The sequence below is a fragment of the Trachypithecus francoisi genome, unplaced genomic scaffold, assembly GCF_009764315.1.
Source record: "Trachypithecus francoisi isolate TF-2019V2 unplaced genomic scaffold, Tfra_2.0 Lachesis_group13, whole genome shotgun sequence".
Lineage (NCBI taxonomy): Eukaryota > Metazoa > Chordata > Mammalia > Primates > Cercopithecidae > Trachypithecus > Trachypithecus francoisi.
Window position 1 is genome coordinate 8,171,948 of NW_022681458.1, and position 18,923 is coordinate 8,190,870.

Sequence of the window (18,923 nt, forward strand, 5' to 3'; positions counted from 1 at the left end):
TATTGCCTAGATTTTCTTCTAGGGTTTTTATAGTTTTGAGTTTTACATTTAAGTCTTTAATCCATCTTGAGTATAATAATGTGTGAGAAAGGGGTCCAGTTTCAATTTTCTGCAAATAGGTAGCCAGTTCTCCCAGCACTATTTATTAAACAGGGAACCCTTTCCCCACTGCTTTTGTCAGGTTTGTCCAAGATCAGATGGCTGTAGAGGTGCAATCTTATTTCTGAGTTCTCTATTCTGTTCCACTGGTCTGTGTCTGTTTTTGTACCAGTACCATGCTGTTTTGATTACTGTAGCCTTATAGTATAGTTTGAAGTCCAGTAGGGTGATGCCTCCAGCTTTGTTTTTTTCTTAGGATTGTCTTGACTATACAGGCTGAATTCTACAAAAAATACAAAGAGGTGGTTGGGCGCTGTGGCTCACGCCTGTAATCCCAGCACTTTGGGAGGCAGAGGCGGGTGAATCACAAGGTCAAGAGATTGAGACCATCCTGGCCAACATGGTGAAAGCCCATCTCTACTAAAAATACAAAAATAAGCTGGGCGTGGTGGCACACGCCTGTAGTCCCAGCTACTCGAAAGGCTGAGGCAGGAGTATTGCCTAAACCTGGTAGGTGGGAGGTTGCAGTGAGCCAAGATCACACCATTACACTCCAGCCTGGTGACAGAGCCAGACTCTGTCTCAAAAAAAAAAAAAAAAGAAAAGAAATACAAAAAGGAGCTTATACCATTTCTTCTGAAACTATTCCAAACCATTGAAAAGGAAGAACTCCTCCCTAACTCATTCTATGAGACCAGCATCATCCTGATACTAAAACCAGACAGAGATACAACAAAACAAGAAAACTTCAGGCCAATATCCCTTATGAACATGGATGCAAAAATTCTCAATAAAATAGTGGTAACTGAATCCAGCAGCATATCAAAAAGCTTATCCACCACGATCAAGTCGGCTTCATTCCTGGGATGCAAGGCTGGGATTGCATTCCTGGGATGCAAGGCTGGGATTGCATTCCTGGGATTGCAACATATGCAAATCAATAAACATAATTCATCACATAAACAGATCTAAAGACAAAACCACATGATTATCTCAATAGACGCAGAAAAGGCCTTCAATAAAATTCAACATCCCTTCATGTTAAAAACTCCCAACAAACTAGGTATTGAAGTACCTCAAAATAATAAGAGCCATTTATGACAGACCCACAGCCAATATCATACTGAACGGGCAAACGCTGGAAGCATTTCCCTTGAAAACTGGCACAAGACAAGGATGCCCTCTCTTACCACTCCTATTCAACATAGTATTGGAAGTTCTGGCCAGGGCAGTCAGGCAAGAGAAAGAAATAAAGGGTATTCAAATAGGAAGGGAGGAAGTAAAAATGTCTTTGTTTGCAGATGACATGATCCTATATCTAGAAAACCCCATTGTCTCAGCCCAGAAACTTCTTAAGCTGATAAACAACTTCAACAAAGCCTCAGGATACAAAATCAATCTGCAGAAGTCACAAGCATTTCTATACACTAACAACAGGCAAGCAGACAGCCAACTCATGAATGAACTCCCATTCACAATTGCTACAAAGAGAATAAAATACCTAGGAATACAGTTAACAAGGGAAGTGAGGGGCCTCTTCAAGGAGAACTACAAACCTCTGCTCAAAGAAACCAGAGAGGCCACAAACAAATGGAAAAATATTCCATGCTCATGGATAGGAAGAATCGGTATCATGAAAATGACCATACTGCCCAAAGTAGTGTATAGATTCAATGCTATTCCCATTCAACTACCATTGACATTCTTCACAGAATTAGAAAAAAAAATTATTTAAAAATGCATATGGAACCAAAAAAGCTGAACCTAATTTTTAAACAGCCATAATTAACTAGCATCTAATGAGCTCTTACCTCCCAAGCAAGCAATGTGTACACGGTCCATCTCATTTGGCTCTCACCAAAGCCCTGAAAAGAAGGCACTGCTTTCCCCAATTTGGCAGATGGAGAGCTTGAAGCTCAGAGATGCTAAGTAACTTCATCTTCAATCAGCAACTGAGCAGAGACTCTTAACCAGGCCCTCGGATTCCAGCACCTGGGCTTAGCCCTGTGTGGCTTCTAGCCACTGAAAATTCTAAACTCAGACACGTCAAAGGCCAGATCCTGGGTGACACAACGAGGGAGCGCTTCTCCTTCCCATCCTCATTTTGAAGATTTTCAGAGGCCTGAACACAGGGAGGGGCCTGAAGAACCTATAAAAGTTTGGTGAATGCCTCCCAGACTGGTCTTGTACTTCCAGGAGTTTTTGTACAGCCCACTACCAAAACTCATTTTCCCATTTTTAAGTGTTGGGGAAAAGAAATGTAGAAAAGAAAATTTTATGGCACATGAAATTACCATGAAGTTTAAATTCCAGTGTCCATCAATAAGGTTTTGTTGACACCACATGCCCACTGGTCGACGTATTGGCTGTGGCTGTTTTCCTGCTACAGCCAAGTTGGCCACAAAGCCAAAAATTTACTATGCAGTCCTTTACAGAAAATGCTGGCTGGCCTCTGGCCTGGGCTGTGGTTGGTTCCTAGGGTGCATTGGGCATCATTGCCCTCAGGATGCTCCAACACTTGCTCTGAGATAGGGTCGTTGGGCCCTACCTTCCCGCCTTGCAAAGCCCCTCGGCCTGCCTGAGCCCTCCTGCAGGAAGCCTGCCCCAGTGAGAACCCAGGTGCCCTCCCTGGGTCCCCTGAGTCGTCGTACTTGCCTGGTCACACATCAGTTAGCTACAATGCTGTAGGGCTCAGCCTGTCTTTCCAGCAGGGCCTGCCCTGCACTACTCATGTGATGAATGAATGAAGGAGCAGAAGAGAGAATGAGCACTCAGAGGAGGGGTGCTCGCCTGTCCCCCACACTCCCATGCCTTGGAGACGAACCATCTCCAGAAGAACCCAGGGACCCCATCCCCTCCGCTTGCATCCCACCCACACCCGGTGCCTCACTTCCACACAGACCGCCGTGCTGCTGATGCGGCAGCTCAGGACTTCTGAATCCATGCCTCTGAGCACCAGCTCAGCCAGCCTCTGCCTGTGGCCCTCCACGTGCTGCATGCACAGCCTGCAGAGGAGAGACGGTGCCAGGTCGTGGAGGCGGCCCCACCCCTGCCTGATGTTTGCCAAGAGCTAGCTGGGGCCGCACCAGTGCCTGCCTGGACCCTGCTGGCAGGATAACCCTGGAGAGATGTCCTAACATCTCTGGGCTTCTCCCTCCTTTTCCTGGGGCTTGGTTGAGGTTGTCAGTGAATCAGTCAATGTCTATCTCCTTTTTACAAAGGGGACTAGAGTGAGGGCAGCTCTGGAGTGACTAGGACCCCGGAAGTAACTCCCATCCCTGGCCTGCTCCAGACCCTGTGTGGCCCAGGGGGCAAGCCCCTCCTCTCTCTGCCCTCATATCTGCTCTGAGCAGGAAGGGTTTGAATACAAGGTTCTCATTGTCTTGCACACTACTGCCATCCTAGAGTCCCAGGTTGGCGTGGCAATTCCCCCAGAAAGAAGACATTCAGCCATGACCGGACCATGTCCTCACAAGAAGCCCTTCCATCCAGCAAGGAAGTGCCTCTGCAGGTCCCCCTGCCACCCTGTGGGAGCCAGAGCCCACCTGGCCAACAGGCTCACACCCTCCAGGAATGTCCCGCCGTCCTGCAGGAGGTCCCACACTGCCTGCTCATCCAGGGCACGTGCCAGGTGCTGGCTCTTGACTCTCTTGAACAAGAGCTGCATGGACTTGATAGTGACCCTGGAGGGAGGTGGGAGCTTGTGATGCATTGCCCTGCTGGGAGCGCATGGCCTGGGGAGGCTGCTGCAATCTGTGAAGTGGGGACCCAGTGCCTGCCGGGCCCAGCCCAAGGGGCTGAGGGAAAGGTCCAGGGAGGGAGTGGATCTGCAAGCTCTGAAAACCACACTGTGCTTGACACACATGAGAACGGCATCTTGAGTAAGATCAGCTCCCACCAGGAAGAGACAGAGGGCCCCTCAGTGGAGTCCACTGGCAACTAAGGGGCAGCCCGTGGCTACACCCAGCCCAGGCCTGCTGCCTTGCACCCACCACCCTCGAGAGCACCTTTGCAGGTTCATCTCCTCGGACAGAGGAGCGGTGTGGACCAGCTTCCACATCTTCAGGACTGGCGGGGCAGTCTCTGGTCGGTGGCTGCTGCCAAGCTGCAGCAGGAGGGTGTAGATGAGGTCAGGGAGGAAGTCCGGGAGCTTGTCATTCTCATCCAGCTTCTGAATGAGAAGGTGGATGGTGCACAGGATCTGCAGAGAGAAGGTACAGGGCATCGGGCTCCTACCCAGAGACCCCCGAGGAGCCTTGGGGCCTGTGCCTGCAACTCACCATCAGTGGGTCCACCGCAGCCAGGCGCCAGATGTCAGCCTTGGAGGTGGCACTGACTCTGGGGCTGAGCCGTGACTGCAGCCGGCCCATCAGGCTGCGGAGCATGGTCCGGGCGAAGGGCACGTTCTCCGACACTGCCAGCCACACCTCTGCCAAGTGGCTAACCAAAGTTAGGGCACAAGGACCGTGAGTTTCCTGGCATGTGCCCTGGCAGGTAAGAATCCCTTTCAACCCCTTGGCAGCCCCCTAAGTAGGGGCTGGACTCTGGGCACTGAATCTCAGAGAGGTTCCGTTTTGGAGGGAGCCACCAAAATTTGTGTGCTTAGAACCCAGGCTCCTGATGGTACACTCAGCCCCCATTCTCTGCATGGCCCCCGCAGAAGCCCAGCTCCACTGCTAGGTGGCCAGAGACCCCCACCTGCTTGATGACTGTACAGACCTGTCCAACAATACCTCCTAGTGCCCAATTTGCATCAGGTTTGGTTGTCGGTAGCTTTCTGATATTGTGTCACCTAACCCAACACATCTTTGAAGAAGGTATTTTTATCTCCATATTCCACAGAAGAGGGAAGTGACGCTTGCAGCAGTCAGGCCACCTGCCAAACTACAGCTAGAAAAGGGCCTTCCTGGTTTCCAAGTCCAAGCCCATGGCCCTGCTGAGAAGGGAAGGCCCCAGGATAGGTAGAGAGGCACAGAGAGCGGGGCGTCTGGGAGGTTCTAAAAGGCTAATGAGAGTCTAACAAGTCTAAATAGAATTTAACAAGGTTAAGTTGAACAAAGAGATGTGTAAACTGAGTATTAGAACCCACAAAACCAAATGCACAAGAGCAGGTGAGTTTGGGTGTGAGGGGAGATGTGCCTGGGGGCCTGGGGGCAGGAATAAATGGAGAGGGGGCAGAGTGCACTCATCAGCACCCACTGCAAAGAAGCCATGGGGTGCAAGGAAACAAGAAGGGGCACCTCAGTCCTATTAATTGGCAACAAACAACTACCAACAATGACACAATCCTGGAAGACAACCCCAGGCTCTGGAATGCAGCCCAGCTGACACCCTCATCACAGGCTTGTGAGACCCTGAGCAGAAAGACCAGCTAACCCATGCCTTGACTCCTGAGGCATGGAAATTGTGAGCTAATACGTGGGTGTTGTTCAAAGCTTCTAAGTGGGTGGTAATTTGTTATGCAGCAATAGCAAACCAATACAGATTTTGGCAAACTAAGTGAAAGCCAGTGTGACGTGGCCACCAAGCATGCCAGCCTGACCCAGGGCTGCACTGCACATCCCCCTTGCCCCCACCCAGCACTGCCCCATGAGCCACTGAGCCTCATTAAATCGTGAAACCTGCACCACCCTCCCAGCCGGACCCACGGCAGGGCGGCCCTTATGAGAAGCAGCTCCACGGTGGAGCCATGCCTGCATTTCGGGCAGGTCAGCCCTTGTGGCTCTGGAGCCAGGGCCTGTTTCTAAAACTCTTTTCTCTGTTCCAGGGCCTCTTATTTAGCGTGACATCTCCTCACCTCCCTGCACCAGCACAGGCTCCACTGCTCTGGGGATGACTGCCCAGCTCTTTCTGGCTCCTCTCAGGTGAATTCTGGTACCACCCCAAACAGACTCCCCACGTGTGGGGAGACCATGCCCAGCTGCCTGTGCCATCATGCTGTAGCACACACAGGAGCTTTGTGCTGTTTGCAGAGAAACGCCAATCAAGACGGGGTCGCTCTGCATCACTCATGGCCACCTCCGGGGCTGGAGGTTGGGCCATTCTCCCCTCAGAGACTGAGACAAGTTGCTTCCCCTCTTAGGACACATTTTGAAAGAAATCAGGACAGCCTGGAATATCTCCAGGGCTTGCTCAGGCCGTGGAGCCACATCCTGCAGCCGATGTGCCGGAGCTGTTTGCAGGGAAGGAAAGAGCTGCTCTGGGAGAGAATGAACTCCACAGACACTGCCCCACGCATGTGGGGAGCTATGGCTCTGGATTCCAGCTCCTTGCAGCGACGTTCTACAAGCCTGGGCTCTCTGTCAGTGGCTCATTGGAGGCTGGCACCTCCTGCAGGAGGTACAGGTAGAGGGCTTCGACCTCCTTCAGGGCAGGGCAAGGTACTACCTGAGGCTCCAGGCTTCTGGGACACATCGGGATGGCGAGTTGGGCATGGTCTAAGCGGCACAGGAGGCCAGGGCTGCCTCCTCCAAGGCACCCACCTCTCCATGGGCAGGGGCTGCCTCAGGAGCGACGTGAGGATGGTCTCCTGGTGATGGTGCGCCAGCAGCAGGATGCCTTCAATGAGAAGGTGTCGCACCTCTGGGTGGTCCACCACCGGCAGGTGCACCAGGATGGCGCTCAGGATCTCGGCCACCTAGATAGGGGCGGGGCATCACCAGGGGGCAGCCCAGGCCCCCATGGTCTCCTGCACTAACCCCATGACATGTCCCTGCTCCAGGGCTGTGGCCCATTTGGACAATGGGCAGGTTAACGCCCAGCACCCTCTCTAGTGCATCCTCTGGTCTCTGCCTCAAATTAATTTTCGCAGGATTTCAGTGCAGGAGGTGGTGTGCTCCGGGGAGGAAAGCCTTGACTTCCAGGTCAGCGGGCACTTAACTAATGAGGCTACCTTCAACACGCTTCTTTCTGGTTCTAGAACTCTGTTTCCTCCTCCTCTTTAGCAACCAGGGGTTGGGGGAGGCATTCTCAGTGAGTGCTGGTGAGGCTGTCATCCTTCCCTCTCATCCGGGCACACCAGGCAGCCCCAGCCCCACTCTCTGCTGGCCCTGCCATGGCTCTGCCACCTTGTCCTCCAGCTCCTTGGCCCGCATCTGGAGGAAAGAGCCTATCCAGGTGACAGAGGCCTTGTCGTGCTGCAGGTCCATGGCCCCAATGTTCTCGCAGAGCTTCTGGATGAGCGAGACCACCTCATCGCAGTTAAACTCCGTGCAGACCACCTAGGAGCAGAGCGGGTGACTCCCCTGCCCTCCCCTGCCACTCCATGACTGCTGACACTCCCTCCTCCCCTGTCCCACCCCATGGCCCCACTCCAGGCTCCCATCCTCTCTCAGACCATGGCCATGGCCTCCTCCTAGGCTGAGCCAGAAGGGGCCTGGTCCCCTGAAGTCCCCAGCCCCTGTTTGGGTGGCTCCAGACACTTCCATTCATCACTGTGCCATGAGCCTGCCCACGTGCCCACACCATGTGCAGGGCCTGTCCAGATCATTCCCATGGCCCTTTCTGCACCCAGTGTGGCACATCACAGAGACAGGGAGAAGACAGCAAAGCAGATTAAGCACCTACTGTGTGCCAGAGACACAGTAGCGACCTGACATACTGCAGGCCCTTTCAACACACAGGGCAGGAGTTGGGCCAAAAGCCGTGGAAGCTGAGACCCCAGAGAACTTGGGCTGTGCCACCAGCCCGGGAAGGCCCCCCTCCCTAAGAGACGGCCAAGGGCCACGAGACCAGCCTGGCAGCCGAGGCAGGCTCCCCGGCTGTCACCTTGGCGATTCTGGAGGATGCACGGAAGATCTTCTCCATGTCTGTGCTCTGGAGGTCCCCCTTACATTTCTCAAGCTCCTTCTCCTTGGAAGGACCCCACAAGGAGCAGGTCTGGCTTGCTGTTGGGAATACAACTTCAGAAATGACCAGCAGGGACAAAGGGCCTGGCCACCTCCACTTCGTGGCTACCTCCTGCCCTGGCTTTGCAGGCCTGAGCCACCCTCCAGCATATGAACGTCCCAGGAGTTCTGACCTTTGCTCTCACTGGTCCTTCCCTGTGGCGGCCTCTGCCCGCACCACCGCTCCGCCCAGCTCAGAGGCCTGCTCCCCCTTGAACTCAGCTCAGGCCAGCTCTGTCACATGCTTGGCATCTGGGAGCTGACTTTCTCCCAGCCAGGCCCTCCCTCAGTGCCCAGCACTTGCCCTCCGGGGTCAATCTGGGCTATGAACCTTTCCTTCTGGAAGCTTTCACGGCCTGCTGGTGAACTCTCCCCTCATGGCTCCCTCTGATGGTCACCTTTGTCTCCATGCCTGCCTGCACAGAGGCCACGCTTCCCTCCAGGGCTGGCCACAGTGCACATTCCTGGAGTCAGCCCTCTCTCCCTCCCAGAGGGGCTGGTCCTCATGTCCTGCCCTCTCATACCGTGAAGATCTAGCAGGCTGGACAGGACATTCATCGAGGCCATGCGGGTTCTTTGATGGGCATCACAGGTACACGGGGCGATGAGTCCGACCATTGTGCCAAACTGCCCCAGCTTTAGGGGGATCTGAGGGACAGGAGACCACGGGGCTCACACCTCTGTGCTCTCATGCACACCTGTTGCTGCCCAGGGGCAGCATAAAGGGCGACTTGAGAGGGCAAACCCTGCTCTGAAAACATCCATTTGGGGAAGGGGAGGGTGCCACTGCCTGTTCCCTGCCCAAGCACCAGCCTCCCCTGCCCACAGCTGGGTCCCTGGAAGCTGAGCGGCCTGGATCTGCGCGCCCTGGCTCAGGACTCCCTCCGACTCAGCTCTGCTCAGTTCACGGCTCTGAACTTGGGCCCAGTTGTTCCTGTAACAAACCCTGGGGATCAAATCAGAGCTTCCTGCTCACTAGCTGAGCAGCCGAGGCAGGGGACTCGTCCTCTCGGTCTCATGTTTCCTGTCTGCACAGTGGAGACGATGGTGGCACCTCCTCTTGCAGGGAATGTCATGAGAGCCCAGGTGAAGCCCTCCACACAGCCTCTGGCCTCACATGTTGCTGAGTGTTGGTCTTGGCCCCTGCCTCATTGTGCTGAGCCTTCATCCCCACCTCCATCCAGGTGCCCAGGACCAGGGTCCTGCCCAGCCCACTTCTTTCCCTGCACCTCCCAAGACCAGACACCCATCCCTGCACCCCAGACCCTGACACCATGGTCTTCCTGCCACAGCCATCCTGAGGACAAGACAGCAAACAGCATGGAGTCTCATCAGGCTGCATCAGATGGTCAATCAGTAAAAACACTACATCGTTCTAGACATTGTAAGGGTTGCGGTACTTGTCAAGCTTTGCAAAATTTATGATTTAGCAGTGCTTGATTTCCTTAAAGTAAATATTCACTTTCCTAACCAATGTGGGGTTCATAACTATGTATCTTTTTGCTTAAAAAGGGCCCTCACCACTACAGAAGCCACAGGACCCACAAATCCTGGAGCTCTGCCAACCACAATCCCACCCTTTCCCTCCCTGACCCAGCCCAGGGTGCTAGGTCATCGCAGCCTCTCTCAAGGGACCCTCTAGGAACAGAACTTGATTTCGTAAGTGTTCCCTCATCTTCCAGATAGAGATAGGAATTTTTCTGTGCATATCGGAGCAGCAGGCTGGGGGTTGGGGATTCCTGGACTCACGCAGACAGCAGTGCTTTGGACATAGATCCGCATGAGATAGAGATGGAGGTTCATGGCCTTTTCCCGCTCCCATTCTTTCTCCGACAAGATCCACTTTTCCAGGAGCTATGGGTAGAGCCCAGAACACCAAAGTGGGTGTTAAAATCTTGGGGCCAGCCCTCTCCTGGCCAGCTTTTGCCCGCCTCACCCTCCCACTCAGATTGACTTTCAGTGTTTCCTTGTGGTTCTAGACAGGCCCCATTGTGAAGGGAGATGAGGCTGTAGGCAGGCAAAGAGCATCACCAGCATTCTCACCAGGATGGTGCTTGGCTGTTGCATTTGGCCTGGCTCCAAATGTCTGCCTATAATGAAGGGCCAGTAGCACAGCCCACCATGCACTCCAGATGGCTCCAGAGGCCATTCTGACAGAAAAGTTCGTTTTAGAGCAAATCACATTACCATAGATAAACAGGATCATGTCATCACAATAAGGGTCGGTTCATCAACCAGACATAACAATCCTAAATGTTTATGCACCTAATAACATAGCTAAATAATACATGAAGCAAAAAATGAAAGAACCAAAAGAGGAAATAAACAAGTTCACACTGTTAGTCAGAAATTTCAGTGCCTCTTTCTCAATAATTGATAGAACAAAAAGACAGAAAATCAAAAAGGAGATACAAAACCTGAAAAATACTACTAATCAACTTGGCCTAAAAGACATTTTGAAACACTAAACAACAGCAGAATATTTTTCAAATACACATGAAATATTTACCAAGATAGATGGTATCTGGGCAACAAAATAAATCTCAGTCAATTTAAAAGGATTTAAAATATGGGATTTAAGTATGTCATCAAACGACAATGCAGTTAAATTAGGAATCCAAACCAGAAAGATTCTGGGAAACCCCCAAATATTTGAAAATTTCTAAATAATTTGCAGGTCAAAGAAGAAATCATAAGGGAAATTTAAAATGTTTTGAACTGAAATAAAATTAAAACACAATGTATCAAAACCTGTAAGATGCAGCAAAAAAAAAAAAAAAAAAAAAAAAAAATCTAAGGACTTACACTATCTGATCCAGATTTTAAGGCTTGTTATAATATTACAGTAATCAAGACAGTGTGGTATTGGTGTACCATAGACAAACACGTTGATAAAGCCAAATAAATGTCCAGAAATAGACCCACATATACAGAGCCCTTGATTTTCAACAAAGGCGCATAGGTAATTCAAAGGAAAAAGGGCAGTCCTTTCAACAAAGTGTGCTAAAAGAGTTGGCTATCCATGGGCAAAAAATTAAAATAAACTTTGACCTGTACCTCAGACCATACAAAAATTAACTCAAAATATATCATAGACCTAATCATAAAACCTGAAAATACAAAACTTCTGGAAGAAAACATAAGAGAAAATCTTTGGAAGATTTCTTAGATTTGACACCAAAAGCATGATCCATAAAAGAAAAAAAGATAAATTAGACTTCGTGGAAACTAAAAATTTCTGCTCGGAGAGGGCTGAGCAAGATGGCTGAATAGGAAGAGCTCCAGTCTCCAGCTCCCAGCGCGAGCGACTCAGAAGACAGGTGATTTCTGCATTTTCATCTGAGGTACTGGGTTTATCTCACTAGGGAGTGCCAGACAATCGGTGCTGGTCAGCTGTTGCAGCCCGACCAGCGAGAGCTGAAGCAGGGCGAGGCATCGCCTCACCTGGGAAGGGCAAGGGGAAAGGGAATCCCTTTTCCTAGCCAGGGGAACTGAGACACACAACACCTGGAAAATCGGGTAACTCCCACCCCAATACTGTGCTTTAAGCAAACGGGCACACCAGGAGATTATATCCCACACCTGGCCGGGAGGGTCCCGCGCCCACAAAGCCTTCCTTATTGCTAGCACAGCAGTCTGCGATCTAACTGCAAGGCAGCAGCGAGGCTGGGGGAGGGGCGCCCGCCATTGCTGAGGCTTAAGTAGGTAAACAAAGCCCTGGGAAGATCGAACTGGGTGGAGCTCACAGCAGCTCAAGGAGGCCTGCCAGTCTCTGTAGACTCCACCTCTGGGGACAGGGCACAGCTAAACAAACAAACAAAAAAGCAGCAGAAACCTCTGCAGACGCAAACAACTCTGTCTGACAGTTTTGAAGAAAGCAGATCTTTCTTCTGGATCTCCCAACACAGAGGTTGAGATCTGAGAACGGACAGACTGCCTGCTCAAGTGGGTCCCTCACCCCTGAGTAGCCTAACTGGGAGACATCCTCCACTAGGGACACCCCACACCTCACACGGTGGAGTACACCCCTGAGAGGAAGCTTCCAAAGCAAGAATCAGACAGGTACACTCGCTGTTCAGCAGTATTCTATCTTCTGCAGCCTCTGCTGCTGACACCCAGGCAAACAGGGTCTGCAGTGGACCTCAAGCAATCTCCAACACACCTACAGCTGAGGGGCCTGACTGTTAGAAGGAAAACTAACAAACAGGAAGGACACCTACACCAAAACCCCATCAGTATGTCACCATCATCAACGACCAGAGGCAGATAAAACCACAAAGATGGGGAAAAAGCAGGGCAGAAAAGCTGGAAATTCAAAGAATAAGAGCGCATCTCCCCCTGCAAAGGAACGCAGCTCATCGCCAGCAACGGATCAAAGCTGGACGGAGAATGACTTTGACGAGATGAGAGAAGAAGGCTTCAGTCCATCAAACTTCTCAGAGCTAAAGGAGGAATTACGTACCCAGCGCAAAGAAACTAAAAATCTTGAAAAAAGAGTGGAAGAATTGATAACCAGAATAATTAATGCAGAGAAGGTCATAAAGGAATTGACAGAGATGAAAACCATGACACGAGAAATACGTGACGAATGCACAAGCTTCAGTAACCGACTCGATCAACTGGAAGAAAGAGTATCAGCAATTGAGGATCAAATGAATGAAATGAAGCGAGAAGAGAAACCTAAAGAAAAAAGAAGGAAAAGAAATGAACAAAGCCTGCAAGAAGTATGGGATTGGGTGCCTGAAAGTGAGGGGGAAAATGGAACCAAGTTGGAAAACACTCTTCAGCATATCATCCAGGAGAACTTCCCCAACCTAGTAGGGCAAGCCAACATTCAAATTCAGGAAATACAGAGAACGCCACAAAGATACTCCTCCAGAAGAGCAACTCCAAGACACATAATTGCCAGATTCACCAAAGTTGAAATGAAGGAAAAAATCTTAAGGGCAGCCAGAGAGAAAGGTCAGGTTACCCACAAAGGGAAGCCCATCAGACTAACAGCAGATCTCTCGGCAGAAACTCTACAAGCCAGAAGAGAGTGGGGGCCAATATTCAACATTCTTAAAGAAAAGAATTTTAAACCCAGAATTTCATATCCAGCCAAACTAAGTTTCATAAGTGAAGGAGAAATAAAATCCTTTACAGATAAGCAAATGCTTAGAGATTTTGTCACCACCAGGCCTGCCTTACAAGAGACCCTGAAGGAAGCCCTAAACATGGAAAGGAACAACCAGTACCAGCCATTGCAAAAACATGCCAAATTGTAAAGACCATCGAGGCTAGGAAGAAACTGCATCAACTAACGAGCAAAATAACAGTTAATATCATAATGGCAGGATCAAGTTCACACATAACAATATTAACCTTAAATGTAAATGGACTAAATGCTCCAATAAAAGACACAGACTGGCAAACTGGGTAAAGAGTCAAGACCCATCAGTCTGCTGTATTCAGGAGACCCATCTCACATGCAGAGACATACATAGGCTCAAAATAAAGGGATGGAGGAAGATCTACCAAGCAAATGGAGAACAAAAAAAAGCAGGGGTTGCAATCCTAGTCTCTGATAAAACAGACTTTAAACCATCAAAGATCAAAAGAGACAAAGAAGGCCATTACATAATGGTAAAGGGATCAATTCAACAGGAAGAGCTAACTATCCTAAATATATATGCGCCCAAGACAGGAGCACTCAGATTCATAAAGCAAGTCCTTAGAGACTTACAAAGGGACTTAGACTCCCATACAATAATAATGGGAGACTTCAACACCCCACTGCCAACATTAGACAGATCAACGAGACAGAAAGTTAACAAGGATATCCAGGAATTGAACTCATCTCTGCAGCAAGCAGACCTAATAGACATCTACAGAACTCTCCACCCCAAATCAACAGAATATACATTCTTCTCAGCGCCACATCACACTTAGTCCAAAATTGACCACATAATTGGAAGTAAAGCACTCCTCAGCAAATGTACAAAAACAGAAATTATAACAAACTGTCTCTCAGACCACAGTGCAATCAAACTAGAACTCAGGACTAAGAAACTCAATCAAAACCACTCAACTACATGGAAACTGAATAACCTGCTCCTGAATGACTACTGGGTACATAACGAAATGAAGGCAGAAATAAAGATGTTCTTTGAAACCAATGAGAACAAAGATACAACATACCAGAATCGCTGGACACATTTAAAGCAGTGTGGAGAGGGAAATTTATAGCACTAAATGCCCACAAGAGAAAGCAGGAAAGATCTAAAATTGACACTCTAACATCACAATTAAAAGAACTAGAGAAGCAAGAGCAAACACATTCAAAAGCTAGCAGAAGGCAAGAAATAACTAGGATCAGAGCAGAACTGAAGGAGATAGAGACACAAAAAACCTTCCAAAAAATCAATGAATCCAGGAGTTGCTTTTTTGAAAATTTCAACAAAATTGACCGCTAGCAAGACTAATAAGAAAAGAGAGAAGAATCAAATAGATGCAATAAAAAATGATAAAGGGGATATCACCACCGACCCCACAGAAATACAAACTACCATCAGAGAATACTATAAATGCCTCTACGCAAATCAACTAGAAAATCTAGAAGAAATGGATAATTTCCTGGACACTTCCACTCTCCCAAGACTAAACCAGGAAGAAGTTGAATCCCTGAATAGACCAATAGCAGGCTCTGAAATTGAGGCAATAATTCATAGCCTACCAACCAAAAAAAGTCCAGGACCAGATGGATTCACAGCTGAATTCTACCAGAGGTACAAAGAGGAGCTGGTACCATTCCTTCTGAAACTATTCCAATCAATTGAAAAAGAGGGAATCCTCCCTAACTCATTTTATGAGGCCAACATCATCCTGATACCAAAACCTGGCAGAGATACAACAAAAAAAGAGAATTTTAGACCAAAATCCCTGATGAACATCGATGCAAAAATCCTCAATAAAATACTGGCAAACCGGATCCAGCAGCACATCAAAAAGCTTATCCACCATGATCAAGTGGGCTTCATCCCTGGGATGCAAGGCTGGTTCAATATACGCAAATCAATAAATGTAATCCAGCATATAAACAGAACCAAAGACAAAAACCACATGATTATCTCAATAGATGCAGAAAAGGCTTTTGACAAAATTCAACAGCCCTTCATGCTAAAAACGCTCAATAAATTCGGTATTGATGGAACGTATTTCAAAATAATAAGAGCGATTTATGACAAACCCACAGCCAATATCATACTGAATGGGCAAAAACTGGAAAAATTCCCTTTGAAAACTGGCACAAGACAGGGATGCCCTCTCTCACCACTCCTATTCAACATAGTGTTGGAAGTTCTGGCTAGGGCAATCAGGCAAGAGAAAGAAATCAAGGGTATTCAGTTAGGAAAAGAGTAAGTCAAATTGTCCCTGTTTGCAGATGACATGATTGTATATTTAGAAAACCCCATTGTCTCAGCCCAAAATCTCCTTAAGCTGATAAGCAACTTCAGCAAAGTCTCAGGATACAAAATTAATGTGCAAAAATCACAAGCATTCTTATACACCAGTAACAGACAACAGAGAGCCAAATCAGGAATGAACTTCCATTCACAATTGCTTCAAAGAGAATAAAATACCTAGGGATCCAACTTACAAGGGATGTAAAGGACCTCTTCAAGGAGAACTACAAACCACTGCTCAGTGAAATCAAAGAGGACACAAACAAATGGAAGAACATACCATGCTCATGGATAGGAAGAATCAATATCGTGAAAATGGCCATACTGCCCAAGGTAATTTATAGATTCAATGCCATCCCCATCAAGCTACCAATGAGTTTCTTCACAGAATTAGAAAAAACTGCTTTAAAGTTCATATGGAACCAAAAAAGAGCCCGCATTGCCAAGACAATCCTAAGTCAAAAGAACAAAGCTGGAGGCATTACGCTACCTGACTTCAAACTATACTACAAGGCTACAGTAACCAAAACAGCATGGTACTGGTACCAAAACAGAGATACAGACCAATGGAACAGAACAGAGTCCTCAGAAATAATACCACACATCTACAGCCATCTGATCTTTCACAAACCTGAGAAAAACAAGAAATGGGGAAAGGATTCCCTATTTAATAAATGGTGCTGGGAAAATTGGCTAGCCATAAGTAGAAAGCTGAAACTGGATCCTTTCCTTACTCCTTATACAAAAATTAATTCAAGATGGATTAGAGACTTAAATGTTAGACCTAATACCATAAAAACCCTAGAAGAAAACCTAGGTAGTACCATTCAGGACATAGGCATGGGCAAGGACTTCATGTCTAAAACACCAAAAGCAACAGCAACAAAAGCCAAAATTGACAAATGGGATCTAATTAGACTAAAGAGCTTCTGCACAGCAAAAGAAACTACCATCAGAGTGAACAAACAACCTACAGAATGGGAAAAAAATTTTGCAATCTACTCATCTGACAAAGGGCTGATATCCAGAACCTACAAAGAACTCAAACAAATTTACAAGAAAAAAACAACCCCATCAAAAAGTGGGCAAAGGATATGAACAGACATTTCTCAAAAGAAGACATTCATACAGCCAACAGACACATGAAAAAATGCTCAGCATCACTGGCCATCAGAGAAATGCAAATCAAAACCACAATGAGATACCATCTCACACCAGTTAGAATGGCAATCATTCAAAACTCAGGAAACAACAGGTGCTGGAGAGGATGTGGAGAAATAGGAACACTTTTACACTGTTGGTGGGATTGTAAACTAGTTCAACCATTATGGAAAACAGTATGGCGATTCCTCAAGGATCTAGAACTAGAAGTACCATATGACCCAGCCATCCCATTACTGGGTATATACCCAAAGGATTATAAATCATGCTGCTATAAAGACACATGCACACGTATGTTTATTGTGGCACTATTCACAATAGCAAAGACTTGGAATCAACCCCAATGTCCATCTGTGACAGACTGGATTAAGAAAATGTGGCACATATACACCATGGAATACTATGCAGCCATAAAAAAGGATGAGTTTGAGTCCTTTGTAGGGACATGGATGCAGCTGGAAACCATCATTCTCAGCAAACTATCACAAGAACAGAAAACCAAACACCACATGTTCTCACTCATAGGTGGGAAGTGAACAATGAGATCACCTGGACTCGGGAAAGGGAACATCACACACCGGGGCCTATCACGGGGGGGGGGGGGGGGGGGGGGGGGAGAAGGGATTGCATTGGGAGTTATACCTGATGTAAATGACGAGTTGATGGGTGCTGACGAGTTGATGGGTGCAGCACACCAACATGGCACAAGTGTACATATGTAACATACCTGCACATTATGCACATGTACCCTAGAACTTAAAGTATAATAAATAAAAAAAAAAAAAACAAAAAAAAAAAGAAAAAAAGAAAAAACAACTTCTGCTCATTAAAAGATACTGGGAAACTGGCTGGGCGCGGTGGCTCACGCCTGTAATCCCAGCACTTTCGGAGGCTCAGGCGGGTGGATCACGAGGTCAGGAGTTCGAGACCATCCTGGCTAACACGGTGAAACCCCGTCTCTACTAAAAAATACAAAAAAATTAGCCAGGCTTGGTGGCGGGTGCCTGTAGTCCCAGCTACTCGGGAGGCTGAGGCAGGAGAATGGCGTGAACCTGGGAGATAGAACTTGCAGTGAGCCAAGATAGCACCACTGTGCTCCAGCCTGGGCAACAGAGCGACACTCCATCTCAAAAAAACAAACAAAAAAAAAATATTGGGAAATCAATAAAAAGGCCACAGGCTAGGAGAAAATATTTGCAAATCGCGTATGTGTTGGGTTGTATCCAGAATCTGTAAAACCTGTAAAAGTTTCCATAAAAAGAAAGCAAATAACCCAATTTTTAAAAACCTAACCAGTACCCTTCAAAAGTGCCAAGGTAATGAAAGACAAAGAAGGACTGTGAAGCTGTTCCAGACGAAAGAAGAACAAAGAGACCTGATGGGTAGATGCAGTGCCTAATCTGGACTGGATCCTGGATCAAGGAGAAAACAGCTCTAAAGGACATTATTGGGGCAGTTCGTGAAATTTGAGTATTATTTGATCATGGCACTGTTGTTATATAAGAGAGTAGTGTTACTTTGGATGTCTGCAGCTATCCATGGTTCAAAAGATGTATGTGTGTGTGGAAGGAGACAGAAGAAAACTGAGAAAGAAAATGTGACAAAGTATTAAGAACTGTGAATCTGCATGAAGAGCATCTTTGCACTATCCTTGCAAATTTTTAGCAAATCTGGAATTTTATAAAAATGAAATCACTAAAACAATGTTTCATGTACTCTGCTGTTCCCCACAGTCTGGCCCTCAGGCCAGCTGCTGGGGAGGAGTGGCTATCTCTGGCTCTGGCCTGCTGCCAGGCAACTCACCTGCACCATCTCCTGCAGCCCCTTGGGGTCCAGCTGCCTCTGCAGGAGGCTCTCCATCAGCCGCTCCAGGGAGCTCAGGGCATTTGCATACAGGGTCTACAGCCAAGAGGGACAGAGAGATAGGCGGCAATGAGGGGCACCCACAACCCCCCTCCCTGCAGGGAGTCCATGCCAGGGAGGGGTCTGGCAGTCATCCACTAACTTCTGCTCAGTCTGAGCTCTTGACACTCATTTTCTCTAGTGAAGTACAAGACAACCATTTAAGGGAATTCACTTGGCCGGGCGCGGTGGCTCAAGCCTGTAATCCCAGCACTTTGGGAGGCCGAGACGGGCGGATCACGAGGTCAGGAGATCGAGACCATCCTGGCGAACACGGTGAAACCCCGTCTCTACTAAAAAAAAATACAAAAAACTAGCCGGGTGAGGTGGCCGGCGCCTGTAGTCCCAGCTACTTGGGAGGCTGAGGCAGGAGAATGGCGTGAACCCAGGAGGCGGAGCTTGCAGTGAGCTGAGATCCGGCCACTGCACT

The 18,923-nt window shown here is 48.2% G+C and overlaps 1 protein-coding gene across 1 annotated transcript in view; it reads right to left on the reverse strand.

Moving 5' to 3' along the window:
• The window catches only part of MROH2A (maestro heat like repeat family member 2A), a 62,206-nt gene that overhangs the window by 6,731 nt on the left and 36,552 nt on the right, over positions 1–18,923 (reverse strand). Inside the window, exons 25-34 of the mRNA XM_033229824.1 lie at positions 18,395–18,490; positions 9,735–9,839; positions 8,510–8,633; positions 7,867–7,985; positions 7,167–7,319; positions 6,582–6,736; positions 4,380–4,539; positions 4,107–4,300; positions 3,645–3,782; positions 2,990–3,104 (exon numbers count right to left, since the gene is read on the reverse strand). Coding sequence (XP_033085715.1) covers positions 2,990–3,104; positions 3,645–3,782; positions 4,107–4,300; positions 4,380–4,539; positions 6,582–6,736; positions 7,167–7,319; positions 7,867–7,985; positions 8,510–8,633; positions 9,735–9,839; positions 18,395–18,490 — 1,359 coding nt within the window. The remainder of the gene's footprint in view (positions 1–2,989; positions 3,105–3,644; positions 3,783–4,106; positions 4,301–4,379; positions 4,540–6,581; positions 6,737–7,166; positions 7,320–7,866; positions 7,986–8,509; positions 8,634–9,734; positions 9,840–18,394; positions 18,491–18,923) is intronic.